Genomic DNA, 27,768 nt, shown 5'->3' with positions numbered 1-27,768 from the left:
TGTGTCCAATCAGATAAAGGAAGGCGGGGTGGGGGCGGGGTGGGAGCATGCGTATTACGAGGAGGTCGCAGCTCTGATGACGCAAAAGCCGGCCTGCCCTGGACACCTGCACCGGCGTGCAGCTTGCTGAGACTTGAGGATGGCGTTCCGCGGCCGGAGACCCGAACATGGCGGACCTCCGGAACTGGTGACGCGGGGACCTGCGGACATCCCTTTCTCCTATGGCCACTGCGTCTGGCTTCTTCCCCCTACATGCTATTTCTCTTTCTTTTCTCCTCAGTTTTACGACCAGAATGAAGCCCGGAAATACGTTCGCAAGTGAGGGGAGCCTGGATACCGCGCGGCGTCTGGGTCGGGGCCGGGAAGCTGCCTTGATTGTGGGGTGGGGTGAGGAGAGATCTGGGTTGGTGCTGTTTGTGCCACTGGTAAAGTCACTTTTGAGCTATTGAACTCTGTGGGCCTCGGTAACCTCAGCGTCAGAGTGGGTGTGACCGTGCCTGCCTTACCTGGGACGTTTTCAGAATAGTGACAACTTTTTTTTTTTGGTACTGGGGATCGAACTCGGGTCCTTGCTCTTGTGAGGCAGGCGACGAACCACTGAGCTAAATCCCGGGCTCACGTGACTTTTTTTTTTTTTTTTTAGTGCTGGGGATTGAACCGACGGCTTTTGCTCTGAGTTATATCCTAGCCCCTTTCTAAAAATTTTTATTTTGAAACAGGGCCTCGCTAAATTGTAGCCCAGGTTAGGCTCGAATTTGCTATCCTGCTGCCTCAGCCTCCCAAAGGCTGGGATTACAGACCTGTGCCACCGTTCCCAGCTGACAGCTTGTTGTGAATATGTGATAGAATAGGAAGTAGGCCGAGGATAGGAATAAAGGGTCACTGCCATTGTGGGGAGGGAAATAATATTCGTGGAAGGCTTGTTGTGTTCCCATTTACATCGTCTCACTAAATTTTACAACTGTTGCCATGGTATTTTTTGAATTTTATAGAGGGTAGTTATTTGTATAACTACGAAGTCATATGAGAGGTAAAGGCTGGAGCACGATCTTCTAAGCTTGGTCTTTCCTTTTTGATATACTAAGTAGAAAATTCTGTAGATATGCATTGTCTCCTTTCTGTTTGAATTGGTGTCCAAGACAGAGTCAAAACTTTCTAAAAAAGAAAAAACAACTTTCTAGCACAGTTGTCTTTATGAGTAAAATAGAGACTTCTAGCTTCAAAACCTCAGTGTTAGGCATTTTTAAAACTATTGTGCATTATTCTCTTGATCTTGGGAAGGCCAGATATACATGTATCGAAATGCAGCTAATGTGGAGGGCTTTGTATGGAGAAATGCAAAATGTCTTATAATATTTTATTTATGTGCTACTGGGTATTGAACTGTCTTCACACTGAGCTACATACCCACCCCTTTTTAAATTTTGAGACAGGGTCTCACTAAATTGCCCAGGCTGGGCTTGGACCTGTGGTCCTCCTGCCTCAGCCTCTCAGCATAATGAGTACAGTGTGCCACCACACCTGACTAACTTTTGGCTTTGATTGTATTTTGAAGTAATATTTCAGGTATATTGGGTTAAGTGTATTTTTTGGTATATGAGGTTAAGAAAACTTAATTACAGTATAGCTATTTCTTTTTAACTTTGGCTACCTGAAAGTCATAAGGCTTGCATTATATTTCTCATGGATACCACCATTAAAGGTTTTTTTCTGTTTGGGCTTGGTTTTTGTGCCAAGGATGGATATATGCTAGGCACACTATCACTGAGCTGCATCCTCAGCCTGGTACAAGTTTTGTGGGTTATTGTTGGTCCTTATATATGAGAGTAACTGTGGTGGATAATTGTTTCAGAGAATACTTCCCTAAGTAGTAAAGCATCGAAGCCTGATAGAGTTGCAGGTTGTCACGGGTTGGTCCTTATCTGAGTGGTTCATTGACTTCACATCAGCTTTACAATGCTTTACTTATAATTTCTGTTACAATGAAATAACAAGTTGCTGTAATATGTGGAATTTTGGGATCCCATTTAAATAGGTGTAGTTGAGTTTGTTGATCTCAGTAAGGATTAAAGGGATCGGGAAAGATTATGTCCAGCTTGACTGTCCTTTCATCTTCTCTTGGCTTTTTGGTCTGGGAGAGGTATTAACCGGCCTCCATCACCACTCACTTGCGTTTCTGTCTTCCCAGCTCGAGGATGATTGATGTCCAGACCAAGATGACTGAGCGAGCATTGGAGCTCCTTTGCCTGCCTGAGGGACAGCCCTGTTACCTGTTGGATATTGGGTGAGCTCCTGGGGCCTGCATCCCCTCTTCTCGGTGGCGGTGGTGGTGGTGGCGAGTTTACTCCTCAACATTTTAAGTCTCTGATTGTGTCTTCCAGCTGTGGTACTGGGCTGAGTGGAGATCAGCTCACGGATGAAGGGCACTATTGGGTGGGCATGGACATCAGCCCCGCCATGCTGGGTGAGTGTGTCCTATTTTGTCAGCAGAGTCAGCAACCCTCATGAGTATGAGCTACCATATTTATCGTCTGCTTGCTTTGTGTCCTTTCTCCAATGTAGATGCTGCCTTGAATCGAGAGGCGGAGGGAGACCTTCTTCTGGGTGACATGGGCCTTGGTATTCCTTTCAGACCCAGTTCCTTTGATGGTTGTATCAGGTGAGAATTGTTACTTCCAGCTTTTAATCATGTAGGCCAGTGCTTTCCAAGCCTGGCCATCAGGCAAAGTCACACAGGATTGGGATTTTCTTTTTTTTGGTATTGGGCATCAAACTCGGGTCCTTGTGCTTGCGAGGCAGGCGGTGGAACCAGTGAGCTAAATCCCCAGCCCAGGGATTTTCAAATTTATAAGTTCAGAGGAGGCCCCCCGCCAATATTTTTTTCTCCCTTTGTATTCCAAAACTATCTATTTGTGTAATCGGTTTGCACTGTCAGGTTCAGGTGCCTCTGGTCTGAATTCTATCTCTGCGTTGTGTATGCTAGGAATAGAGCTGGGTTTTGGCCTTTGAGTGTGTTTTGTGGGCCCAGCCACCATCTTGTGGGGCCCCTGCTGTGGCCCTTTTGGGGGATAGCTGCCACTATCTTGTGGGTCCCAGCAGCCGTCTGGTTTTCAGCTTTTCAAACAGCTCTAGTGGAAGTGGCTGGCACTTCTCTTCTTTGGCTTCAGAACCTTACTTGGTTGTTGGGGTCATATTTTGAATATGTGCACTGTACTTTGATAACCAATCTTTGAAGACTGAAATTACTGTTAGGACTCTGAAGTTTTCTTATTCTGGCTGAGTTCTGTCTGACATTTGGGGTAGTGTTCTGTTGCTGGGGGTGGAGATCAGGAATAGAAGAGAAAGTTAAAATGGTTTGTCAGGGACCTCTCTTTGGGTGATCCTAGGTTGAGAGAGAGGATCTGGGTGAGGAGTAAATATTTAGATTTGAAGATTTTCTTATGTGTAGAAAAAGATTGAGATGGGGGTGCATTTCAAAGGTAGCTATTATGTTTTGGTGATGATTAGACAAGGTTTCCAAAGCTGCAAAACAAAACAAAACCAAGGGCCAGTAATATAAATTTTAAGAGTAAATAGTCATGGGCCAAGGATATAGCTCAGTGGCGAAATGCATGCCTGGCAAGTGCAAGGCCCTGAGTTTGATTCCCAGTACCAAAAAAAAAAGGAGTAAATAGTCATGTGTGTGTGCTGGAGATTGGGGCCTTGTGCATGGTAAGCATGCTACTGCTAAGCTGCACCTCCAGCTCATTTATGGGTTGGTTTTTTTTTTGGTACCAGGGATCGAACTCAGGGCCTTGTGCTTGCGCAGCAGGCGGCGAAACCACTGAGCTAAATCCCCAGCCCCTCGTTTCTGTTTTTGACAGGTGGTATGCCAGGCTTTTTTGGCTCTAATTTAAGACCTTGTCTAAGGTGCTGTGGAGTGTGTGGAAGGAAAACATTAGCCCCTGCGTTTGAATTGTTTTACTGTGGACTTTCTTGTTTATGTCTCCTGATACCACATGCATTCATTTCAATTGCATATATACCTAGAAGTAGAATTGCTGGCTCAGAGGGTTGTGTGCATGTTTTCGAAAGGGTTTTTAACCAACTTATAATCTCACTAGCAATGGTCTAGCTCTAAATGGTCTCAGCTCATGTATAGTTTATGAGGTCCTCTAAGACACAGGCCTGGCTGCTGAACACCAGGCCTGGCTCGCGCTGTGTGCTAGGCGACATGGGCCCCCTGAGCTGTGAAGGGCAGCCGGCACCCACAGGATCCTCCTGAGAATGAGAGGGCCCAGGGGCATCTGTGATCAGGGATAGGCTGCTCCATGACAGGACAGTGTGAGCAGAGGCACAGGAAGGTGTTTGGAAATTCACAGGGATATGTGTGAGATGTCATGGGAGATAAGATGGTATAGGATTGGTTCTCAGAGGCTTTTCAGTGAGTCCTAAAAAGTTGGAGCTTTTTCCAGTAGACAGAGAGGAGGTAGAGAGTGACAGGGTCTGATCTCTGTGTTGGAAAGGTTGTTGCTGGCAGAAGTTCAGAGAGCAAGGAGGTTTCTGAGGAATTTTTTGTTTGGTGGGGGGGATTGTTTTTTTGAGACAGGGTCTCGATTTGTAGTCCAGGCTGGCCTTGAACTCACTATGTAGCCCAGGCTGGCCTCAAATTCATAGCAGTCCTCCTGCATCAGCCTCCTGAGTTCTGGGATTACAGGCGTGCGCCACCACGCCTGGCTGCTGAGACTTTCAGGAGGGCAGTGGGTGCTGAGGCAGTGGGGAGAAGCAGAAGCCAGGAGAGGTGGCCCCGTGAGCCCGAAGTGTGGACTTCTGTGGCTCTGAGCTCTTGGCAGGGAGGCAGGATTAGTAGGGAGGATGGATGTGGGGCCGGCACAGGCCCTTCTCAGGTACAGTAGGAGGACCCACCTAGGAGGCAGCAAGTGAGCGGCCGTCAAGCTTGCATCCTGTGGCTGGGAGAGGGAAGAAGGGCAGTGGGCAGAAATGGCCTTGACACACGGAGGTCCCCGTGCTTGCTGGAGGAAGAGGGTGAATGCTGCTTCTCTGCACAGCCTGATGGGTCTGGTCTTGTGAGGTCACCAGGAAGGATCAGCACTTCCCAAGGAGGGAGCTGTGGACACAAGGTCCTGGTAGATGATGGCAGAGTCCCAAAGAGGCAGGAGGTGAGAAAGGGAAGGGATTGGACCCCTCCTGACATCAGCTCTCCCTTCCTTTTCAGCATTTCTGCTGTGCAGTGGCTCTGTAATGCTAACAAGAAGTCTGACATCCCTGCCAAGCGCCTGTACTGCTTTTTTTCTTCTCTGTATTCTGTTCTTGTGAGTATGAGATCTGTTTCCCATTGGGGCTGGCTGCCTGTCCCTCCCTTGCCCTGCAGTTGAGTGAGGAAGTTGAAGGGTCCCATGATGGCAAGGCCACTCACATGGGGCCACATCGGGTAGCAGGACCACCTTGCAGTGATTTCTCTCCTGGCCCTGAGCCTGAACTGAAGGCCGAGCTCAGTGGACTGATGTCTCATCAGTCCCAGAAGACCTCAATCCACTTGAATCCCAAAATCCACTTCCTTCATGTGTTCAAGTAGCCACTGAGGGCTGTGCTTTGTGGTCTCTCAGAGAGGCCTCCTAGAACCACAAGGGAACCTAACAGCCTGCCAGTGGGCTCCATCTCTTCGCAGTTTGCCATTCTCTTTGGTGCTTAGTTGCCTCCTCCACCACAACTGAGTGCCAGCAGTTAGTTCAGGGATGCTGACGCTGTCCGCCCCCCTAAGAGCAGTGCCTCGAGTAATGGGAGCTCTGTGAAGATTTAATGAGCAAAGGCAGGAAGAGTGTCCCAGTCTGATTCCACAGGAGATCCATGAAGTGGTGACATTTGAGTTCCTTGCAGGTCCGTGGGGCCCGGGCTGTCCTGCAGCTGTACCCGGAGAACTCAGAGCAGGTGAGCCCTTGGCTGCTGGGGGACAGGAAGTGGGGGGCCCACAGCAGGCGCTGTGTGCTGGGAGGTGACAGAACAAGCTCATGCTGATGGGTGGAAAAGAGGGCCTGGGACCCACGGTGGCACATTTGGTGACCTGCTATGCTAAGAGTTTGGTATCTGGGGCTTGGGGGGGTGTCTGACAGATAAGAGGGTGTCACAGATAGCATGATAGGATTTACTCATTTCTGTGCCCAGATACATAAATGGGGGGCCGGTGTCAGGGACACCAGCGATAGGAGTTAGGAAAGATGAGTTGGGAAATAAGAAGTACAGACCCAGACAGTTGATGCGCTGTCCCTGACCAATAACATGACTGTCTGGCTCCCAGTCGGTGGCCATTCGTTTCCGGAGGTTTGGGTGGGGTCTGGCTCTCTGGGCTAGAAAGTGAGGCTGAAGGGAACTGCTTTGCTTTGTAATTCCCCAGAGGGAGGTGTGCATGACTGGGTGGCCCACACTCTGCTGTGGCTTTTGAGGACTAAGATTTTCTGTCACCAGGCAGGGTACAGAGGGGAGGAGGGTGAGGGTGACAGTTTTGCACCTCCAGCCTGACACCCGCCGTTCTGTCCACAGTTGGAGCTCATCACAACCCAGGCCACGCGGGCTGGCTTCACGGGCGGTGTGGTGGTGGATTACCCCAACAGTGCCAAAGCCAAGAAGTGAGGGCGGGGCCCTGGGGTGGCCCGGGCTGGCCAGGAGGTGGGGGGCAAGACCTCATGAACTGGGCCTCACCCTACGTTCTATCGTTCCAGGTTCTACCTCTGCCTATTCTCTGGGCCTTCGGCCTTTCTACCCAAGGTGAGGGACCCTGGGGTGCAGGCCTGGGAAAGTGCCAGGGGGATGCTGGTGGTCAGGGCAGCTGAGCCAGGAGCTCAGAGCCCGCATGCTGGATTCATCTGGGTCTGGGGGCAGAGCCTGCCCTGCAGGCCCAGAAGGGGCCATCAGCTCCTCATGGGTCTGGACCTGGTGCCTGTTGGAGGGGCTGCAGCCTGATGCACAGCCTTTGGGTTGGGCAGATCGGGTAAGAGCGCCAGGGAGATCAGACCACTGTGGTTCCTGCAGGGGCTGAGCGAAGGTGAGGACGGAGAGGAGGCCACAGAGTCCAAGTTCACCAAGGACAGGTAAAACTGCTCTTGTGTGCTGCCAGGTCAGCTTGCGTGTCTCTCTGCTTCCCTGGGCCTCGGGTGGAACCACTTTGGAGGTGATATTGTGGCACAATGAACCTCGGCGCTGTGAGCCCGCACCTGCTCCTCCCTCATGCTGCACTGCGCACCTGAGTCCCGGACCCATCCCTCTGTGCTTCCCTCCCTGTATCCCAGAGATTCTCGCCAAAGCCCAGAGCAGCTCCTGGACTCCCTGTGACGGGCTTTCCAGGCAGCAGCGTCCTCGTGCCCACCGCCACTTGCTTCCTCCCTGCCACTCACTCAGTTCAGTCTCCTCAAAGACTGTCCTTGGCAAGCCCACTGCAGCTTCCGTCTTGCCAAGTCTGCTCCCTTCTCGCTCTCCCTCCCTTCTCTGCTGGGCCAATCTTACCCGTCAGTTGGATGGTCCAAGATGGCAGATGCGCCTTACACTCCCTCTCTTGCCCTCTACCCGGCTCCTGGCCCTCTCTACCTCCCTGGCTGCTGCTTCTCCGTGAGCTGCTGCCTCTCCCGCTGTGTGCTCTTCTCCACTCCTTTAAATACCAACTGAAAGACAATTCCCTAATATGTTTTTTTTCTTTTTTTGTGGTACTGAGGGTTGAACCCAGGGCCTTTACACTGGGCTACATTCCTAGCCTTTTTAACATTTTATTTTATTTCTTTATTTTGGGTTTTTTTGAGACATTGTCTTGCTATGCAGATTGGCCTTGAACTCACTAAGTTGCCCAGGTTGGCCTTGAACTCATGGCGGTCCTCCTGCCTCAGCCTCCCAAGTGCTAGGATTACAGGCATGTGCCAATGCGCCCAGCTTTATTTTTTATTTTGAAGTACAGTCTCGTGAAGTCACTAGGTTGAATTTGGGCTCCTCTCGCCTCACCCTCCCATGTGCTGGGACCATGGGTGTGCGCCCAGATGGCAGGCCTCCCAAATGTCACACCTTTGATCCCAACCCCATCCCTGATCTCCCCACTGCCACCTGAGGTCCATAGCTGGCTTTGCCCCAGGTATCTCAAACCAAGCCGAGCTCTTGGTCCTCACTTGCTATGTTGCCTCTGCATCCTGCCTGACATCCTCCTCACAGCCAACTGCCCAGTCAGTAGCTCCTGCATGTCCTGCATGTCCCCAGTCTGAGCCTTGTCTTGTCCCCGCCCTCACTGCATCCCTGCGTAGCTGTCTGAGAGGCTCCCTGGTGCAGTCTTTGTCTCTTTTCAGTTTATTTTCTGCACAGCAGCAAGACTATCCTTTCCTTCTCCTTTTCCTTAAAATGTAGATCAGAGCTTGTTGCTTCTCTGTCCAGTATCTGCAGTTGCGTTCCCTTCCCTTCGGTGCCCACTTCTCACTGCTCCAAACCATATGTTTTTGTTTACGGGTCGCCACATATGTGCCTGGCCAGAGCGATGCCTTGGCGACCCTGATGTCAGGAACAGCATCTTTCTAGGGAAGAGGGAGGTTTGTTCTTGGTCCTGCTTGATGTGACTTCGCACAGCAAGCAGAAAAGTGGGTGGAAATGTGTGTAGGATGGAAATCCTGAGTGCTCCTGTGCCCACTCCAGGCGTATGTCACTGACCCTTGGCCCTCCACGGTCATTTCTGAGCCTCCCCATCACCCCCTTGAGGACCCAGGGCTCCTGCAGATGTTTGTGCTCTGAGGTGCCTGTCTGTACTCCCAGTGAGAGGAGGAAGTACAGGGTTCACTCCCTCTGTGTCTTAGGGCCCCTCTTGTGCTCACGCTGGTATCTGTGGGCCACATGTCCTTCCGGTAGCCTGGGGTAAGTCTGTCCCCCCATCCAACAGAGGTCTGGCACCGGCCTGGTTGGCAGTGTGCTGAGGCAGGGTTCAGGGCCCTGCAGCTCATCTCCCTCATCCTCCAGTGGGTGGATGAAAGTGGGGAGGCGGTGCCCCGGGAGGGTAATTGGGCTTCTCCTGTGCTGATCAGATTCCAGACAGTTCGAAATAAACAGGTGAATTAAGAACACGATTTGAAGTCTGAGCCTAATTGAGCTCTGGTCTCCATTTTTTGAGTTTGTGAGACATGGTCTTGATACATAGTTCAGGTTGGGCTTGAACCCACTATGCAGCCCGGGCTGGCCTCATACTCTTAGTGATCCTCTTGCCTCAGCCTTCTCAGTGCTGGGATCACAGGTGTGGCCCACCACACCTGACTTGGTCTACATTTTATCTCCCTTTATTTCATCTGTGCATTCCTGCATCCTTGCTGCCCCTGCCCTGACTGTTCCCCTGAAGGCTTTGTGCACTGTGCTGCTTGCCACCGTCCCCGTCTCTCCTTTGCTCCTAGCACCTTGGTGTGGGCCCCTCCCCAGCATCCCCTGCTCCCTTTACCTTGGTGATGCCTTTTCCTGTTCTCAGTGGCTCACATCTTGTCCCCATTCACTGGCCTCCTCTCCTCTGCCCCTACTCGTGTGCCCTCCCAAGTCCCCCCTTGAACCATCTCCAGACACCCTGAAGTCTAGGTGGTGTCTCAGTGTGTTAGGAGGGAGCAGAGTCCTTGCTGGTGTCCACACCACTGTGAGTTTCTCTTCCCCTTCAGTCCTTCCCGGTCCCAGCCCCTTCCTGGAGACACCAGCTGCCCTGGGCTCGTCCTGGTCACCCGGAGCAGCCCTTGGGCCTCCGTGCAGTTACGGCCCGTGAAGGACGAGGCTGCTTCTGAGCACTCAGGGCCGCGCCTGCAGGAGCTGACGGACTCCTGTGGCCAGCACCCCTCGAGCTCTGTGGGGAGCACTGTGCTGGGTGGGTAGCGATGCAGTTTGTGGGAGCCCTGCTTCCTCTCTTCTCAGGGCCTCTTGCCCCTTGGGCTGTGGGGATCCCATTGCTGCTCGGCCAGGGCTGGAGGCCGAGATCAGCCCTGGAGGAGCATCGTCAGAGCTGCCATGAGTGGACAGCCTTGTTTTCCTGCCTCAGACATGCGTGGTGGCTGGGAACTCGGGCTGTAGCAGGCACGCCAGGCCCCAAGCTGGGCCTCATGTGGGGCCTCTGCCTCCTTGAGCCCTGCTCCTGGCTTAGTTTGCCCCACAGTAGGTGCTGCCACAGGTAGGACGCCTGTGCACCGGGCATGTCGCAAGCGAGGGGCTGCACACCCGTTCTACATGGGCTCCCCTGGCCCCAGTGCACATTACAGGAAGGGGGTGACCAGAGAGGGACTGGCATGGAAGGGAAGGCGGTGCATCTGTCTTGGGAGGAAGCTCACCACTCCCCGTGTGGGAGCTGAAGGGTCACCACCTGGCAGCCATCCTGTCATCGCAGCCTTGTCTTGACACAGGGCCCCGTACAGGCTGGCGCGGCGGGGCGTGGTGAAGAAGAGCCGAGAGTGGGTGCTGGAGAAGAAGGAGCGCCGCAGGCGGCAGGGCAAGTGAGTACTGGGGACCCAGCGGCTGTGGCGGGCCCGGTCCCGGCTCCTCTCTCAGACCTTCCCGTCCTGTCCTCACAGGGAGGTCCGGCCTGACACCCAGTACACCGGCCGCAAGCGCAGGCCCCGCTTCTGAGCCCAGTGCCAGCCTCCGCTACGTTTTCTGGATTGACTGACAACACAGTGTTTAGAAGAGTTCTACAGTTCTAAGAATAGTTTTTCTAAAGTTTCTAAGAGCTTATTTTATTCTAAAACGGAAGCAATAAACCACTTTCTGTGGGACTTGTGTGGCTCTGGCATCTGTTAGCACTGTGGTCCTTGTGGTCCAGTGTCTCGGGTCCCTCTGGCGGGGCTACCATGTGACGTGCAGGCAGGAAGCGGGTTGAAAGGATGAGGTGGAGGAAGCACCCTTTTTAACCTGTACGGAGCTTGGGTGGAGCTTGGGTGGCTCCCTTGGTCCGAGGCTTATGTGTAACCATGTTCTATGGCACAGCTGGGGGTCAGGTATGCTGTTTATGACAGTCACTGGCCTGGGGCCCAGCCCACACTCTGGCCCCTGGGGCTCACTCTTGTCCCACTGGGGGTGCTCAGAAGGGCAGGTCCTGCCCTGGAGTGTGCCCCAGGCTGCTGAGAGGTCTTGGTGTCACTGGAGGCTTTGGCACAGGAGGGGAGAGTAGGTCTGGGCCTGGTGCTGCAGGACAGACATCGGCACTGAACAGCCAAAACCTGCAGTGGGGGCTTAGGGCCAAGGCTCTCACCCCGAGGGGGGTCTCCCTGGGTGTCAGACTGCAGGCCTGGCCTTTTGTCCAAGCATTGGGCACCTCACGGGACAGGGGTGCAGTCTGGGAACATTCAGTTGTCTACTGAATGGCGGGGGTGGGGTCCCTGGCCTCTGAGACCCTTCCCCTCAGCACCAAGGTAGGACTCCCCAGTGCCAGGACCACAGCAGCACGGTCAGACATATACAAATGTTTATTCTACATAAAAAGTTCACAAAATGGGCAGCTGGTTGTACCAAGACCTTTGGTGAGGGGTGGAGGGCGAAGGCAGCAAGGACAGTGGTCACAGTCCCTGGGCAGGAGTGAAGCCAAGGGGGGGTGGGGCACAGACACGGCCCCGCCCCCTGCCGCATGCACCTGCATGCACCTCCTGCCCGTCTGGGAGGGGGCTTGGGCGGGGCACAGTCCCTGGGTGCCAGGAAGGCTGGCTGCTGAATACTGCATCGGAGACACCTGACACCACATGGCACATTGATGGGGGCAGCAGGGCAGAATGAGACTGCAGGCCTGAGTGACGTGTGACTTCCAGAGAGGGGACTGCTGTCCCGAACATGCAACACTGGCTTCTGAACCTGACAGGCCTGTGGGGGACAGAACTGCTCTACCTCCAGCTCCAGCATAGGCAGCAGCCCGGAGGGTACTTCCTGGGGCTTCAAGCTTCAGGGAGGAAGGCTGAGGCAGGACCTGCTGGCTTTGCCAGGGTAGGGTAGGGAGCCTCCTGGCAGTGGTTGGTGAATAGAGGCTTAGTGCTGGGTTGTCCCTCGGGGCCACCTGTCCCCAACCTGAAAAGCAGCACCATGTGGCCAGCTGGTCCCCACCCTTTGGGGCTCGGCACTGGGGAAACAGCTGGAGAGGCCAGGGGTCAGGGTGGGTGAGCCGGGCAGGTGGGGGCATGGCTGGGTCCAGAAGCAGCCTGGACCCAAGTGAGAGGGCGGGACAGCCCGCGTCCTTCCTGCAGGGACCCATTGCCAGCCCTGCTCCCTCCCGCCTCTGTACAGACACACACTGTCACAGATCATGCACACGACACGGCTCAGGGCAGGGTGGGAATGGGGCCTCTGGGGGAGGAGCAGGGCAGGTGGGAGTGAGGGTGTCCGAGCCAGAAGGGGTGGGGAGGGCAACGCAGCCAGGGGCCTCCGCAGGGTGGCCATCCGGACAGGAGTGGCAGGCGGGGCTCTATCCAAAGATGCCTCCGATGGTAGAAGCAATGACAATGCCCAGGATCACACAGCAGATGATGATCATGATTTTCTTCTGGAAGAGGGCAGAAGGAGAGGCCTCAGTGGGCAGCTGGAGAGGGGTGGTACTGAGGGCTGGCGTTGGGGCCTGGGGGTGGGTAGGTGACAGCCTGGCAGTGGAGGCTCTGGTCAGAGCTTCCAGATGGGGCACAGGCAGAAGGGGCGGGCTGTGTAACAGACTCCATGCTCTAGTGGGTGCTGGGGTGCGGCTTGGGCTGAGCCGGCGACTGACCCGGCGTGCCTTGCTCTGGTACTTGACGGCCTTCTTGGTGTCAGACACGGCCCGCTCCACATAGTCCACCGCGTGCTCCACGTTGTACTCGATCCTGTCAATCATCTCCCCCTGTGGGGCCGGGGGTGCCCGAGCTCCAGAGGGCTCCCTCCTCAGGGTAGGGAAGGGGTGCCGGGCAGGGACCCGGGGAAGCACCCTGATGGCAGAGAAAGGGGCAGGAGGTGAGGTGGCTGGGCTGCCACTGCCCAGCTGTGCCCAGGGCAGGCCCTGGCCAGGGCGTGGAGGGTACGGGGCTCAGGGACAGCCCCCACCGCTCCCCCAGAGCAGCCATCCTGGGGGTGGAGCTGGCCATGCAGTTGCAGCCAAGGGGGGACCATGCACACAATGCTCAGCCCTGTGCCTGGTGCCAGGCGAGGAGGGAGGCAGGACAGGGGCCTGGAGTCGGAGCCTGCCCTGCCTGTCACTCTTGAGGTGGCCATGCTGAGCCCTCCCACTCCATCTTTCTTAAGCTCCCTTGGCAGCCCCAGGGTCCCATGGTCTTCCCGGGGGCCAATCAGAGCCTGACACTGCCCCCCAAGTCCTCAGCAACAGCAGATCTCCTGCAGTTCAGATGCCTTCACAGTGTCCTTGTCACCAACAGTCTTGGTCTCACCAGGACACAGCAGCAGCTTCCCATGCTTAAAGCCCTTCAATCAAGCTGGGCCTGGTGACACACGCCTGTAATCCCAGCACTTGGGAGGCTGAGCCAGGACGATTTTGACTTTGAGCCCACCCTGGGCAATTTATCGAGTTCAAGGCCAGCCTGGACTACATAGTGAGACCTGCTCTCACAAAACTAAACTGCATGGCGCCTGCCTTGCAAGTACAAGGTCGCAAGTTCGATCCCCGGTGCCAAAAAAACCCCCCCAAAAACCTAAACTAAACTACAAAACAAAACAAAACACAATCAAGAGCTTCCAGACTTTCCACCAGGAGAGCACAGGAGGAAAACTACTGCCTCTCCCAAAGCCCAGTGAAAACAAAGACTTAGGAGGCCAAAAGATGTCCACAGCCACAAAACGATCCACACATCACCCACATTCCAGAGGCCCAGGCACTGCGGCTCTGGAGGCAGCCCGATACCCTTGGGAGAGCACCCCTAAGAGCACCAAGCTCCCTGGCCACAGAGCTGGCCACAAAGATGACAGATGACAACAACACACTTGTGTTCATTGCGGGTGTCAAGGCCGCAAGCACCAGACCAAACAGGTGGTAAAGAAGCCCTTGAGGTCAATGAACCCCGACAGGGAGAAAATGACTCCCATCTGGCTAGCTCCCCATTATGTTGCTTTCGACGTTGCCAACAAAACTGGGATCAACTAAACTGAGTCCAGCTGGCTAATTAGAAATACACTCTTTTTCACCACTTAAAAAAAACAGCCAGGGATTTAGCTCAGTGGTTCCACTGCCTGCCTCACAAACGCAAGGTCCCGAGTTCGATCCCCAGTGCCAAAACAAAAAAAACTAGGTGTGGTGATACACATACTCTGGGAGGCTGGCTGAGGCAGGAAGATCCCAAGTTTGAGCCCAGCCTGGACACCTTAGTGACTTAATGAGAACTTGTCTCAAAAAAGGCCTGGGATGTCACTCGGTGCGAAGGCCCTGGCTTCAATCCCCAATCCCTTTACCCCCCAGAGGCCTCCCCCCAACCAGGCCTCATCTGCTTGGCCGCCACCTGGGCCTCGGCTCTGAACTCTCCCTGTGCTCCCACACACAGACCTCCCTCCTCACAGACCTAAGTCCAGCTCTCGCTCTGGGACATCTTCCCACCGGCTCCTTTCACCTTTTCTGGTAGCTGCACAAACGCTCCTGCTGAAAAGGGTTTTCCCCTGACTTCACACAAAGTGCCACCCCAGTCAGTGTTACCAAGTCACTCCAGAGTGAGGCCCTCAGACCGGAAGCACTGGCGTCACCTTCATGAAATATGTACATCCGGGGGCCTCTGCCTGCCCTAGCACCCTCTGGAACGGGGAGCTGGAAATTTATAATAAGCCTTCCAGGTGACTTGCAACTCCAAGTGCCCATCAGTCACACTGCCACCTAATGTCTCCCGAGCACCTGGCACCATGGGAGAACGTGCATTTGCTCTTCCCCAATAGCTGTTTGCTCCCAGAAGAAGCCCCTAGCTGTCCTGGTTGCTGCTATATACCCCGGCCTAGATAAGCAGCCAGTCCCGGTGGCACCTGATACAGAGCTGGTGCTAAGACAGGACAGGGAGCAGGTAGGTGGGGCCATGCAGGGCCTGGGTCCTGGGGGCCAAGCAGAGCCATGCAGAGAGGGTCCTGCAGGGGGGGCGGGGTGCTTTCCACAGCAGATGCTTGGTTACCTGAGCACTCAGTCCCTCCCGGCAGTGCAGCATGATGGGCAGAAACGGCAGGGTTAGCGCAGCCCCAGGTGCTGCTATGGGTGGGGAAGGGGGCATGGGGACCCAGGTACCCACCTGGCTCTCAACCAGCATGGCCATGTCCATGAACATGTCGTGCAGCTCGCGGATGCTGTTCTCCAGCTTGATGATCTCACTATGCCTGGTCTCGATCTCGCTCAGAGCCTGCTTCGAGATGCTGGAGTCCATGATGATCTGGGGGTTGGGGCAGGAGCTGAGACCCTAAGGCCTGCGGGGGCTGGGGGAATGGGGCACCAGGACGGGAAGGGGAGTGCAGAAGGCCAAGGTGGAAGGCGGCTGGGATGCAAAGGTGTTCTGGAAAGGGGACCGGAGGCTCCCTCTGTAGCTGAAGTGTTCCCATCTTCCTAGCTGTCACCCAACCTTGCTACCTGTAATTCAAGGCCGCTAAGGCCCCTCCTGTGATCCCCAATCAGGGCTCAGTGTGTGACAGCCTTAGCAGCAGGTCTGAGAGCCCAAGGTGGCCACCCCAAGGGCCCAGGCCTCGCACTGCCTGCCACTCCCCCTCCTGCATGAAACCGGCCTTCTTTTCCCCTCTGGGATGGAACTCACACCCCCAAGCCTGCCTTCTACCCATGTGCCCCCTGCCGGGTGGCACAGAGCTCTCATGGGTCATTGGCCTAGTCTCCTCCAGGAAGGGACACAGGTCCTGAGGGTGATGGGAGAATCCCCTGGCCATTGGCAAATAGTCAGGGACAGCAAGGAAGTGGATCCAACCAGGGGCACCTGGGGCTTTTTTCCCCCTATACTGAGGGTTGAATCCAGGGCTTTCACAAAGAGCTACAGGGCTGGGGATTTAGCTCAGTAGTTTCGGTGCCTGCCTTGCAAGTGCAAGGTCCCGAGTTCGATCCCCAGTACCAAAAAACAAAACAAAAAAAACACAGAGAGCTACATCTCCAGTCCCCCCGCCCCCCTTTTTAAATTGAGACAGGTTCTGAGTCTCTAAGTTGCCCAGGCAGGGCTCAAACTTGCAGTCTTCCTACAGAGTGCTGGGGTCCCAGATGTGTGCCCCATGCCAGGCTAGGGCATGGCTCAGGTCCACCTTTGCCCCTAATACTTCCTCTCCGTGTGAGTCAGCCCCCCCGCAACCCGCCTCGCCAGGTGGCTGTGTTCAAATACTGCCCAGACCCAGAGCTCGGCACACACACTGGGTCTTAGCGGTAGCGGGTACGGTTAGGGAGTCATGGTAGCGGGGTGGGGTGCACGCTCACCCCGGAGGCAAAGATGGCAGGGTTTCCACTCTCCAGCATGTCCTCCAATTCCTCACTGGTTGTGGTCCTGCCAGCTGGAGACAGTCACGCTGAGCAGGGGCCTGTCCAGCCAGCGAGCTCTGCAGCGGCCTGGTCCTCACCCTCTCCTGTCATAAGCCCCACCCCTGGCCGCACAGGGCCCCGCCCCCAGCTCACTGATTTCTAGCTGCCTCTGGATGCGGCCTTTGCAGCGCTCTCGGTAGTCGGACTGTGTCGCGTTGTACTCTGACATGACCTCTACAAACTTCCGGGACAGCGTGGAGTGCTGGGGGCCCGAGACAGGGGTATGGGTGTCAGGTGGCACCGGTTCCTGCAGACTCGGGCGGCCCAAGCCCCCCAGGTCCCGCCGCACCTGGGTCTTTCGGATCCTCAGGTCTGCAGAGGAGCGGTTCAGGCCTTCCTCCTGCTCGATGCTCTGCTCGATGCCTGGGGTGGGAGGGCTGCTGAGCCAGGACCTCCTCACCCACCCCACCCACTGTGCCTCCCAACCCAGGGCCTGCGGGACCGCTCCCGACCCCCTCAAGGCTCTGGGTGACCTGTGTGGTGGGGTCACAGGGGACACAGAGGACAGACTGCCAGGCACGAGGAAGGGGGGCCCACAAAGGCTCCCCAGCTGGGTTCGAGCCCACTATGTGCCTGGTGGCCCAGGCACCCAGTGCCTCCACTGTTGCCCTTCTTCTCAGGAAGGCTGTTCACAAGGCCCATGCCACCTGTGCCATCCCCTGCAGGGCACCTGGTCCCAGACTAGGCAGCCATGGGACATGTGTCTGCATTCACATAACACTGGACAGCCTGCATAGGGCTGGTGGCTGCTGCCCCCCCATTTTGTTTTTTTGAGACAGTGTCTCGATATGTAATCCAGGCTGGCCTCAATCTTGTGATCCTCCGGCCTCAGCCTCCCATGTAGCTGTGATTATTGGTGGGCACCACTTGCCTGGCTTTCCTTAACTTTAACCTTCCTTAACCAGGAGCAAGGGACAGTGGCCTGAGGGGAGCAGGTCTTTCACAAAGCCTCAGGTGTCTATGTTCCTGGCTGAGCCCAGAGCCTGGTCCAAATGGTGTCACCCTCAAAAAGGGACCCAGTGTGCCTCTCGGGGTCAGTGACACCCATGGGCTACTCAAGGAAGCAGAACTAGGCCACCCGACCATCTGGGACAGGCTAGGGGCAGACTCACTCTTTAACTTGGAACGAACTTTGTTCGCTGTCTTCTTTATGTCAGACATGAGTTCTTCGAGCTCCTCCTTGGTCTCTGGGGAGACAGGAGGGGTGGGGTGTAGATACTCTGGCTTCCCACTGCCGATGTTCAGGCCCCGAGGGGTCCTGAGTCTGCCCTTCCCCTGGCTCAGGCTTGGCCGGCTCTCATTCTGGGCCAGGGCCACCAGCTGTAGCATCACCCCTCATGGCCTTCCAAGGTGCCTCCTGCCTCCTTCGCTGGCTCCCACCCCCTGGAGATAACAGATGGGTCTAAATTTAAGGAAGGAATAATTTCAGAGCAGCTGGCAGGGCTGGAGTTGGCACTGGGGAATGTGTACTTGGTACTTGCCTGAGTTGGAGGTGGGGTGCAGGCTCACCTAGCCTTACCTGATGTCCAGGGGGGTAAGTGGCCGGCCAGTGGGCTGGCAGGAAACGGCGGCAGAAGCCCTGTGTCACCTGCCTCCCTAGGGTCACAGCCACAAAGCCTTAGGCAGGGCGGGGCCTGTTCTCCTCACAAAGCTGTCCCCAGGTGTTGAGCTCCATCAAGTGGCCGGGGACAGAGGCACACGCCCAAGTGGGAGCTATGGAGGTTCGAGCAGGCGGGCCCCATGGGGCATGGTTGGCCCTGGAGGTGGCAGGCAGGTGAGGGTGAGTGGTGATCCGCTCCAACTAGAACCATCTCCCTGCACAGGCAGAGGCCATGAGGGTGGCCAGCTCACCCCTCTCCGAGAGCCACTGAAAGCTTTGTCCCCCTGGGGCTCAACCCCCAAGCCCTCTTGCAGCCCCCTAGGGGGAAATGGAACTGGGCTCCTCACTGGCACCTTTCCAACTGCACCCTCCCGGGCTGGGGTGTCTCCTCAGGGGGACTGGGGAAGGGTGTGAGCAGTGGCATCTCCCAGGCTCTAGAAGGGGGGCACCTCCAAGAGGAACATGAGGCGGGGGGCACCAGAGCGGAGGAGGGTGCTTCCTTCGAACGAACAAAGGGAAACTTGGTTACCAGCTGCTCTGACGTCTCAGCCTCTTTTGCTCAGACCCAAAATAGCCCAGCCGGATGGCAGCCCCCAGAGGAGGCAGAGCAGCCTGGGCCAGGAGAGCCCCCTACTGCTGCAGCCTCCTCCCCAGCTTGGCTCTGCCCAGTGCCCGAGGGGAGACCCTGCCCCAGGTGAGTGTGGGTCTCAGCCAGGTCACGGGGACCTTCTGTACTGTGCAGGGCACAGCAGGGGAAGAGGAGATGGTGGGGGGGGCCCTCACCCACGCCCCTCCAGCAGCAGAGGCAACCACTCCCCAGCTGCTCAGAGCACTCTGTTCCCACCCCACAATCAGCCCTCCTGACCCTCAGCAGGAGCAGCCCACACAGGGACACGCAGTGACCCAGATACCCATGGGCACACAGCACAGGTCACACACTGTCTGCCCGGGTGCATCTTTGGGGAGGGGGTGATGTGTGGTGATTGCACTGTCAGCCCCTCAGGGACAGCTCCCAGCCTCCCAGCCACCCACTGCCTTGGTGGGGGTAGGCCCTGGGCATGGTGAGTGGGGCACAGGCCTCAGCACACACCCGTGCTGGGCTGGGGAAGCTGATCCTGGTCTCCCAAGGATGTCGAAGGGCTTGAGGGTTCGGGGCCCTGGACAGGAGGCCATGTACCGGGCATCTGGGTGGCCAGGCCTTGCCCCTTTGGATACCTGGGCACAGCCAGGGCTGGGGCCCTTCCCATGCATCCTCATGCCCCCCAAATGCTGGCACCTTTGGTGAGAGGAGGGGACATTAGCTGTGGGCGAGCACCCCAGCCTGAGCCCAAGTGGCCTGCCTGGGTCCCCACTGCAGGGGGCCGGTCACAGCCTCCCTGGGCAGGCACTGAGCTCCCTCCAGGGAAGACTTGGGCACTGAGTGTGCGGCATCCTGGCACATGCTGGTGTGGCAATCAATATCTCACCATGAATGTGAGGGCCTGGGAAGGGGACCTGTCGGTCTGGGGACAGGGTAGAATCCAGAGCCATGTAGCTTCCGGTGCAAAGGGAGAGAGGGGACTTCCTGGAGCCCCAAGAATGGCCAGCTCCAGGGTACCCAGTGGCCCGGTGCCAGGGCTATGCGCTTGCCAGAAGCGGCCTGCTCGGCCAGCTCCCCACCCACGGAGCTGTCGCCTCAGCACTGCCATCTGCTCCCTGGGACAGCGGAGGGGCGGGGTGGCCTCCTATTGATCAGAGGCTGCTCTTCCTGGTCCTTCCTTCCCCAAATCCCAGGGCAGCAGCACAGTGGGCTTAGGAAAAAGCCAGCATCCTTGTAGAGGGTGGGGTGGCCACGTGACCCCATCCAGGCCCTAGGAGGGCTTCCCTCCCACCTCCAGGTCTCATGTGAAACCCGGGTCTGGCTGGTGACAGTAGGCATTGATCCCTCAACAGCAGGCCCGGGACAGCTGTGTTTCCTGAGGCACTTCATGGAACTGTCCCCCAGCCTGGTGGCCCAGCAGCAGCGAGGGGTGCTGGGTCCTGGAGCTGCCCGCCCACACTCACTCTCATCGGGGTTGGGGGAGGCCAGGATGGCGCTGTGCTTGCGCTTCACCTCCTCCACGTTCTCTGCAATCTTGTCAATGAAGCCTCGGATCTCTTCCACCTGGGGACCAGGGCCAGGCGTCAGGAGGACAAAAGCCAGGGATGGGAGGGGACGCCAGGCCTTGGAAGTGAGGCGGGTGGGGTGGGGGCTGTGGTGGGAGGGTGTGAGGTGCTCCCCAACTTCCTTGCTCTGGGCTTCCACCTGTACCCCTCAAATGGGTCCCCTCATAGGTGGCGGCCCCAGCCTGGCTCAGGGGTTCGAGGCAGCCGTCTGAGGTCCAGACCATCTCGTGGGACAGATGCGCGGCACTAGCTCCCACCTGCTCGAAGAACTCATCCATGAAACGGTCTCGGTCCACAGTGACAGTGACATCATCGTCGTCATCGCTGTCCTTGGCCTGCATAGGGTTGTATGCACGTGAGTGGACCTTGGACCCAGCTTGCAAGGCATCTATGCACACTGGCTTCCCCTCCCCGGGGAACTCTGAGCAGGACAAGGACAGACCTGGCTGTGTCCTCAGCTCCCAGCTACCAGGAGACCTGGGGGGACCCCTGAGCTCCCTGTATGAGGACAGAGGTCTCCAGCTGCAGGCCAGGGACTCCCTCCCTGACCCAGTGTCCTGTCCCTGCCTGGCAGCTGGGGACTTCCTGCCATGGGGGTCAAGAGGACCTGAGCCTGAAACCAACCCACTGGTTGGTTTGTCCCTGGGTGGCCTGGGCCTCGGTTCATCTCCTGGGTCCCCAGGCAAGCACCCTTTCCCTCTGGGCTCTGGAGGAGCAGGCCTAGCCTTGCTGTCCTAGGCCTGGACACTGGCAAGGCCCATCCAGGAGGTGGCATGGTTCAGACACAAGGCCGGCCCACAGCCCTACTGCCTGCAGGGTGGCACCCTGCCATCCCTCTCCCCTTCTTGGTCTGGACACGGGACCCTGCCACTCCTCCTTCCAGTCTCACAGCCGCCTGGCAGGCAGGAGGTCATGTTGTCACCTGGCTGTGTGGCCCCACCCCCATCATGGGCAGGGGGTAATTATGCCTCTGGCTTCTGGGGGTCTGGTCAGTCATTACTGTCCGCTCTGCACCTTAAGTCAGCCAGGGCCACCCACTCTACTGCAAGGCCGAGGTCCCTCTGCACAGCAAGGACGGGGACAAGCAGGGTCCAGGGCGAGGACCACTGCCTCCCAGACTGGGGTTCGGGACTAGGTCACACATCACACTCCACGGGAGGGACATTGCCAGGCTCTCACCAGGACTGAGGCAGATGGTGACCAAGGAAGCACCAGGCCAGGGCTTGGCTGGTGACAGCCCCTCTGTGAAGTGGGGACAGGGCCACCTAGCTGCAGGGAAGGAGGGCCAGCCGGGAAGGTGGGCACAGCTGAGACGGGCCAGGCCGTTACCGGCCCAAAGCAGGGACCCACCACCAGGAGAAGGGGTGGCTAAGCCTTTCTGGGGGCGGCTCAGAGGGGCCTCCTCCCTTTGGGAGCTCACACCTCCTCCCCCGGCAGCTAAAATAAACCCCCGCTCCAGCTCCCCACCCCTGTCTGTGGCTGCTGCCAGGTGGCTGTCCCCCCACCCCAGCCACAGAGCGTGTGGGAATCCTTTTCACACTTCTGGACTCCTTGCTGGGCCCAGGAGTTGAGTCAGAGCAGTCCTGAGGGAAACTGAGGCACGCTGCAGCATGCAGGAGCCCTGTTCCCCATCCTGGGTAGCCAGCCAAGTTCCCAGCGGCCCCCAGTGAGACCTTGGGCAGATGCTCGAGGGGACCTCACTGAGCCCCTGGCTCCTTCCCCCGGGATACCTCACCCTACCCCTATGTTTCATCCACTGCCTCCCAGAGCCCCATAACCACCTCCCTGCTCAGCTACCGCAGCCCCAACAGTTTGAAATCACTTCCCTTCCCTGTGGCTGGGCCACAAGCCATAAAGAAACCATTGCTGCCCCCTCCCTGGGATCTCAGGTTGAGCATTCCTTCCCCTTCAGGTCCTTCCCGGGGACCTAAATTGCTCCATTCTGCCTCGGTCTTCTCCTGGAGTACAGTGCACAAACTGAACCTGCTGCAGATTGGGGTCTGAGCAGAGACCAAAACGGACTCTCACCCTCCCTCTTTCTAGATGGTCTGTCTTCATTCATATGGCCAGGGATCACAAAGGTGATCATGTGCTTCCAGCCAAGGGAAAGCCCCAAGCCCTCCCCCACCAGTCTGTACAGCTGAATTTGGGGCTCAAAGGAAGGACTTTTTTTCCTGTTTCATTTCTTCATTTGTTCTGATCCTTGTTTCAGTTGGTGAAATTCAGATGGCTCTTGACTATTGTTCCCTGTAACAGAATCCACATCCAGCCTAGCCCTGCGGCACCTCTCCTGAGACACCCTGCAGGTGAACTCAGGCCTTTTATTCATTTCCACTGGACACTGAATAAAATGATAAGGATGCAGGACTGGGAACAGCAGAGCCCTGCCCCTTCCGGCTGGCAACCCACCCGTATTCTGGACCTGACTGGAACTGGGTAACACGGCTGGCCCGGCACTCCATCTTCCTGCTGTCTTGGGCCAGCTGGAGTGGGGATGGGGGCATCGCACACATGTACAGAGTGGGTGCCCAGATACCTGTTGAGTGATCAGGACCCCAGCTCTCTAAGAATCTACGCAGCTACTGCAGTCAAAGACCCAAGAAGGGGCTGGGCCAGGGCTGAGGACTTGGGAGGTGGCATCAGGAGTTCCAGTGTCCTCTGGACTGATACGGCCAGGATCACACTGGTACCTCGCCAGCCACTGGCCAATGCCAGGCTCAGCGCCCAGCTCAGGATACCTTGTGCCCCAGGGCCTCCAAGCCAGGAGCCCAGGAGTATCCTCCCTTCTGCCCTACCAATATCCAATTTGTCCTGGCTTTTGCCTCTTATTCTGTGCTTCTCAACCTTGGTCTAGCACCAGAAGCCCTTGTGGGGCTCCTGAGATGTGAACCTAACATTTATTTATTTGATACTGGAGATTGAACCCAGGAACTTTGCACCGAGCTACATCTCCAGCCCTTCTAAATTTTTTATTTTGAGGCAGGGTCTGGCCAAGTCCCTAAGTTGCCCATACTGGACTTGAACTTGAGACCCTCCTGCTTCAGCCTCCCAGAGTGCTGGCATTACAGGCGTGCACCACCAGTGCTTGGGGGGATTTTTAAAAACCAGCTTCCAGAATTCTACCCTAGAAATACTGATGAGGAGCTTGAGGGTTGGGCTGGTGAGGCCAGTTTTTAAGACCACCCTCTGCTCCCCCACCACCTGCTGGTCTGGTCTCCCCATTTTCTGGCTGGCTGTCCCAGCTCTGGCCTCATCACCCCCAGCCTGCACAATCCAGAAATAGGAGGGCTGGGAGCAATCCCACTGAAAGGACCTTCAGGAAGTGGAGATCCGGCAGGGCCACGGGAAGCAGAAAGCCGTGCGCTTCCCCTGGCGGTGGCCAGACAGTCCTGGTGGTCCTCCTGGCAGAGGCGCCAGGATTCCAGGACATTCCTGGAAGCCAGCAACTGATTCCTCCAGGAGGCAGAGGCCGGTCCCTGGCAATGGGGGATGGCGTCAGGCCAGCCGGTGGGGTTGATTCATCATTGCCGAGCTCGGCGCTGTTGTCTGCCTGGAGGGCTATTTTTTTCCCTTTCTCTTTTTAATGACTAATCAAAGTCAGTATGGCTAGTACCAAGAGGGCCTGAGCGGAGTCGGGGTGTGCGGGAGGCTGAGCTGGGTCTCCAGGAAAGCGGCCAGGCCCCACAACCTCTCCGGGCCTCCCACGCCAGGGCCCTGGGTTCCATGCGACCTAGGATAAACCCTGGCCCTCTCCAAACCTCCCTGCTGATGCTACAGGAGCCTGGACAGACTGTCCCGAGAGGCTATGCCATCTGCACCCCAGATGGAAACATGCAGAATCCGTCATCAGTCTGGGAACCGGTGGGGGCGCTGGGAGGGAAGGTGGGAGACCCCCATCTTTACCTCCTCTGCATGAGGCTAACACTGGCAGTGCTTTATAAATTCGAGATGAGACAGAAGTGTGAGGTACCAGGTTGGGGAACTGGGGGTAAAGAGGAGCCCTGGCACAGGGCTGGGGCTGCTCTAGTCCTTCAGGGACCCCAGGAGGCCAGCTGTCAGCCTCCCTTCTCTCTTCTCGGAGCATTCCATACTCTGCCTTCCCTCAAGCCAGCCCCTTCTTCTGGATCACCCCTCTTCTGGGCCACCCCAAGTCCTTTTGTGTGTGTGTGTGTGTGTGTGCGCGCGCGCGCACACGCACGCACGCGCAGTACTGGGAATTGAACTTTGGGACTTAGCATTGAGGTACATTCAGAGCTCCTTTTTAAAAGTTTTATTTAGAGACAGGGTCTCACTAAGCCCCTAAGTTGAATTAGAGATCTTCCTGCCTCAGCTTCCCAGAGTGCTGGGGTTACAGGTGTGCACCACCACACTTGGTGTGCCAAGTCTACTTCTTCCAGGGTCCCCAACCCTCCTTCCTGTTCCTCCTCTGTCTCCTGTGGCAGGTCGCATGCGTCCTACAGAGTCCAATGTGTAGACAGTGAGTTCTGGGCCCAGGGGTGGTGTGGGACAGCACCAGGAAGTCCCCAGACAGAAAATCAGGGTGGCTCTGCATTGGGGGAGGAAGCCACTACATGCCTGGGTGTGGCTGCCTGAGGACACCCTGCCCCCAAATCCTTCAAAGTTCTGTGATCTTCTCAGCCCTGAGGGTCTCAGTGTTCAGGCCCCGAGAACCTCAAACTGCCTGTCTACCCAGCAGGGCGAGCCCAGAGAGAGAGAGCTGCTGCCCGAGGTGGGGGCTGAGAAGGCTGGAGGGCTGGGCCGGGCCTGCAAAGCGCTGAGGCTCAGGATGCGCCAGCTCCTTCCCTAAGTGTGACTTTTATAAATAAGCTCCCTTCGCCTTCCTTCCTTCCAAATGTGGTGGCACTGGGGGGGGGGGGCGGGGGGAGGAGGAGGAGGAGGAGGATAGGGAAGAGGTGGAAGAGGGGGGAGGGGGAGGGGAGGGAGAGGGTGGTCAACCTGGAACAGCAGCTGCCCTCCTGAGCTCTTTGTCTGGACCTTCATTCTCAGGGGTATCTGGGCTGAAAATTCTCACTCTTGGGGTACAAGGTCTCCCTCAAATATGCCATCACAGTCCAGAGATCAGGGACCATGCCTCTTGCCCTGAGAAGCTAGGTTCTAGGGTCTCCTGTTTCCACTCCAGATGGGAGCCTCAGGCCCGGAAGTTAAGGGAGCTCTAGGAACAGCAGTAGCTGGAGATCAACTGTTCCTCCCAGTCAGAGTGGGCTCCCGGCAACCGCCCCTCCAGGCCGCTAGGAGCCTTCCGTGGGCAGTGCCAGGTGGTGGCAGGCACAGTTTCCCGGGCTCTGAACGCCTGGGCTAGGCCTGGGATGTGTGCAAAGGGAGCCTCACTGATTTGCAGCCAGGCCAGGCCTCCAGGTCAGGGACACCCAGCTGGGGTCTGGAGGCGGGAGGCTTCAAACTGCTCAGAAGCTGAGTTCTCGGGATCCCCCCAGTGCCAGGCAGGCCTGTCTGACTGTCTTCAGGACTAGCTCCTTTATCACCCCTCCAACTACCAAGCAAGCCACTGTTCCCCTGTGCCTCAGTTTCCCCTTCAGCAGAGGAGGTGCAGGCTGAAAAGCTAGAGGCTGCCACCAGATGTAAGAACTGTGTTCCCTAGGCCACTTGGTTCCCACGAATACCCTCGTCCGACTCAGCAGGTGCCCCAACTCGGGCAGACAGCACCAGCCACACCAGGACAGCAGCAGCTGACTCAACACTGCACAGGAAACTTGAGGGCAACCACAAGGGCCGGCAGGGGAAGTGTTCACAGAGACCCTCCTGGGGCTCAGCCAGCACTCAGCGAGGAGTAACGCAGGTCTGCAGGCTGCTGGCCAGTGTGAGATGGGGAGACCAAGTCACCCAGGACACCAGACACCCAGACACAGACCGGGAATACTGGGGGGCAGAGACCACCAGCCACAGGGTCAAAAGCCCAGGACGCGTACATGTCCCACATGGGTAGACCTAGGCTCTAGCTGTAAATGGCACACAGGGGAAGTCCCCAAGATCAGTGGGCGGGGCCTGCCAGCAGGGTGCTCAGCCTGGGACTCAATGTGGCACCAAGGTGTGATGGCACGTGCCTGCAATTCCAGCATTCTAGGAGGCTGGGGCAGGAGGATCACAAGTTCAGGCCCAGCCTGGGCCATTTAGCGACTTAACAAGATGCTGTCTCAAAATTAAAGGGAACGGGGTGTGGATCAGTGCAAAGGCCCTGGGTTCAATCCCTGGTACCAAAAAGAAAAATCTAGAAATCTGGCATTGAGCCCTGACTCCCCCCTCCCACAAGCAGGTTACATTTCCGTCAATGCCCCCCATCTGGGGCAGAGGCCAAGAAAGGGGAGCGCTGCTGAGGAGCAGGCGGTGCCTCCTGACTCTGCACAGGTGGATCCTGACTCTGCACAGGTGGATCCTGACTCCGCACCGCGGTGCATCCTCCTGCTTCCCCCAAACTCCGCCCCAGGAGCCACACCCCAGGGGCCTCGCAGACACAGGTGGAAAAATAGACCCAGATCGCAGTCAGCTCGGGGAGCCCGAGGAATCCGAGGAGCCCGGGGAGGGCCTGGGAATCGCATCCTGGGCTGCCCCGAAGGTGGAGCGGGGGGGGGATGCGTGCAGGTGGAACCCCCCACCCCCACCCGGGGCAGGCATAGATCGCGACAGCGACGGCGGTCGGGGAGCTACAGGTGACGGCAGCCACAGGTGTAGGGCGGCGGTGCCCAGAAATCGCTCCCGCTAGGGAGCCCCCGCCCAGCGCGGACCCAGATGCACAGCACACCCGGGAAGGGGCGCTGGGTCTCGCTGTCTGTCTACACCGCAGGCTCAGGAGAACCCGATCGATCCTCGGGCGGGGGAAAGGGGTCAGGCTTCCATCCTGCCACTCAAACCCCATCCTAACCCTTCGATCCCCCCAAAACACAGAGGGCGCCGAAAAGTTTATCCAGGACCCCCGGCTTCAGCCTGCAACTCGGCCGAGCCGGAGACCCCTAAAAGCTCCGAGGGGCGGGACACGGAAGGGGTCGGGGTACCCCCAGCTCGCACGAGCCCCCCCACGTTCCGGCCAGGGGCGCCCCGATGGCTGCGGGAGCCGGGCGGGAGGAGCGCGAGTAGACTCACCGTGCGGAGCTCCTGGGTTCGGTCCTTCATGCTCCCGGGAGTGGCAGCGGCACCGGCTGCAGCGAGTGAGCCCCGCATGCGCCACGGCCGCCCCGCGGCTGCGCAGCGCCGGCCCGGCCCCGCCCCGGCCCCCGGGACCCCAGCCCGGCCCCGCCCTGCGCCCTGCCCCGCCCCGCTCCCCCCTTCGGGCCCCGCCCCCAGCTCACCCTGGGCTCGTGACCTACCTTCTCCAGGCCCGATCCTTACCCGGGACAGGGTCCTGGAGCCCCTGTTCCCTCCCTACTCCAACTTCCTCTGGACCAAGCCTCTCAGCATCTTTGGTCTGGACCCTGAATCTCACCCCCTGCTTGACTTTATTGCTTGGGGACCTTCTGCACCCTACCCCTTCCCCTAGTCAAAAGCCCCCTCCATAGGGCGTGGTGCCTGTGATCACAGCACT

General features: G+C 57.4%; 2 protein-coding genes and 1 non-coding gene across 11 annotated transcripts; 2 read left to right on the top strand and 1 right to left on the bottom strand.

The window, feature by feature from the left end:
- Positions 1 to 39: 39 nt before the first annotated feature.
- On the top strand, positions 40 to 10,751 carry Bud23 (BUD23 rRNA methyltransferase and ribosome maturation factor). Of its 7 annotated transcripts, none has more exons than XR_015445463.1 (13): positions 40 to 187; positions 281 to 318; positions 2,189 to 2,284; positions 2,382 to 2,464; positions 2,563 to 2,659; positions 5,216 to 5,312; positions 5,878 to 5,928; positions 6,538 to 6,623; positions 6,717 to 6,762; positions 7,027 to 7,085; positions 9,654 to 9,853; positions 10,383 to 10,472; positions 10,551 to 10,751. XR_015445463.1 is itself a non-coding variant. In XM_004840052.4 (12 exons), exons 1-12 carry the CDS (start codon positions 140 to 142, stop codon positions 10,603 to 10,605), a joined length of 846 nt encoding a protein of 281 aa, XP_004840109.2. In that variant the 5' UTR covers positions 41 to 139; the 3' UTR covers positions 10,606 to 10,751. The 7 variants fall into 7 exon arrangements, 4 of the variants coding, with proteins under 4 accessions (XP_004840109.2, XP_087052382.1, XP_087052381.1 ...); XR_205030.4 differs by having other exon boundaries at positions 106 to 187; positions 281 to 351; XM_004840052.4 differs by lacking the exon at positions 9,654 to 9,853 and having other exon boundaries at positions 41 to 187.
- On the top strand, positions 9,901 to 10,030 carry LOC147822642 (small Cajal body-specific RNA 20). Its single transcript, XR_015445534.1, has one exon.
- Positions 10,752 to 11,422: 671 nt separating the features above from the next.
- Stx1a (syntaxin 1A) lies at positions 11,423 to 27,447 on the bottom strand. Of its 3 annotated transcripts, XM_004840049.3 has the most exons (10): positions 27,330 to 27,446; positions 20,474 to 20,551; positions 20,115 to 20,214; positions 17,584 to 17,658; positions 16,761 to 16,834; positions 16,565 to 16,673; positions 16,370 to 16,443; positions 15,198 to 15,335; positions 12,719 to 12,829; positions 11,423 to 12,502 (listed from the first exon to the last, which is right to left on the bottom strand). In XM_004840049.3, exons 1-10 carry the CDS (start codon positions 27,405 to 27,407, stop codon positions 12,425 to 12,427), a joined length of 915 nt encoding a protein of 304 aa, XP_004840106.1. In that variant the 5' UTR covers positions 27,408 to 27,446; the 3' UTR covers positions 11,423 to 12,424. The 3 variants fall into 3 exon arrangements, with proteins under 3 accessions (XP_004840106.1, XP_021110059.1, XP_021110060.1); XM_021254400.2 differs by lacking the exon at positions 11,423 to 12,502 and having other exon boundaries at positions 12,719 to 12,914; positions 15,084 to 15,335; positions 27,330 to 27,447; XM_021254401.2 differs by lacking the exon at positions 11,423 to 12,502 and having other exon boundaries at positions 12,719 to 12,914; positions 27,330 to 27,447.
- Between the last annotated feature and the right edge of the window lie 321 nt (positions 27,448 to 27,768).

The sequence above is a fragment of the Heterocephalus glaber genome, unplaced genomic scaffold (assembly GCF_053883595.1).
Source record: "Heterocephalus glaber isolate CG9 unplaced genomic scaffold, H.glaber_assembly_v1.0 deba00001610, whole genome shotgun sequence".
NCBI classification, from domain to species: Eukaryota; Metazoa; Chordata; class Mammalia; order Rodentia; family Bathyergidae; genus Heterocephalus; species Heterocephalus glaber.
Note: the sequence above shows the minus strand (reverse complement) of the source record. Positions and strands in the feature narration are given on the sequence as shown.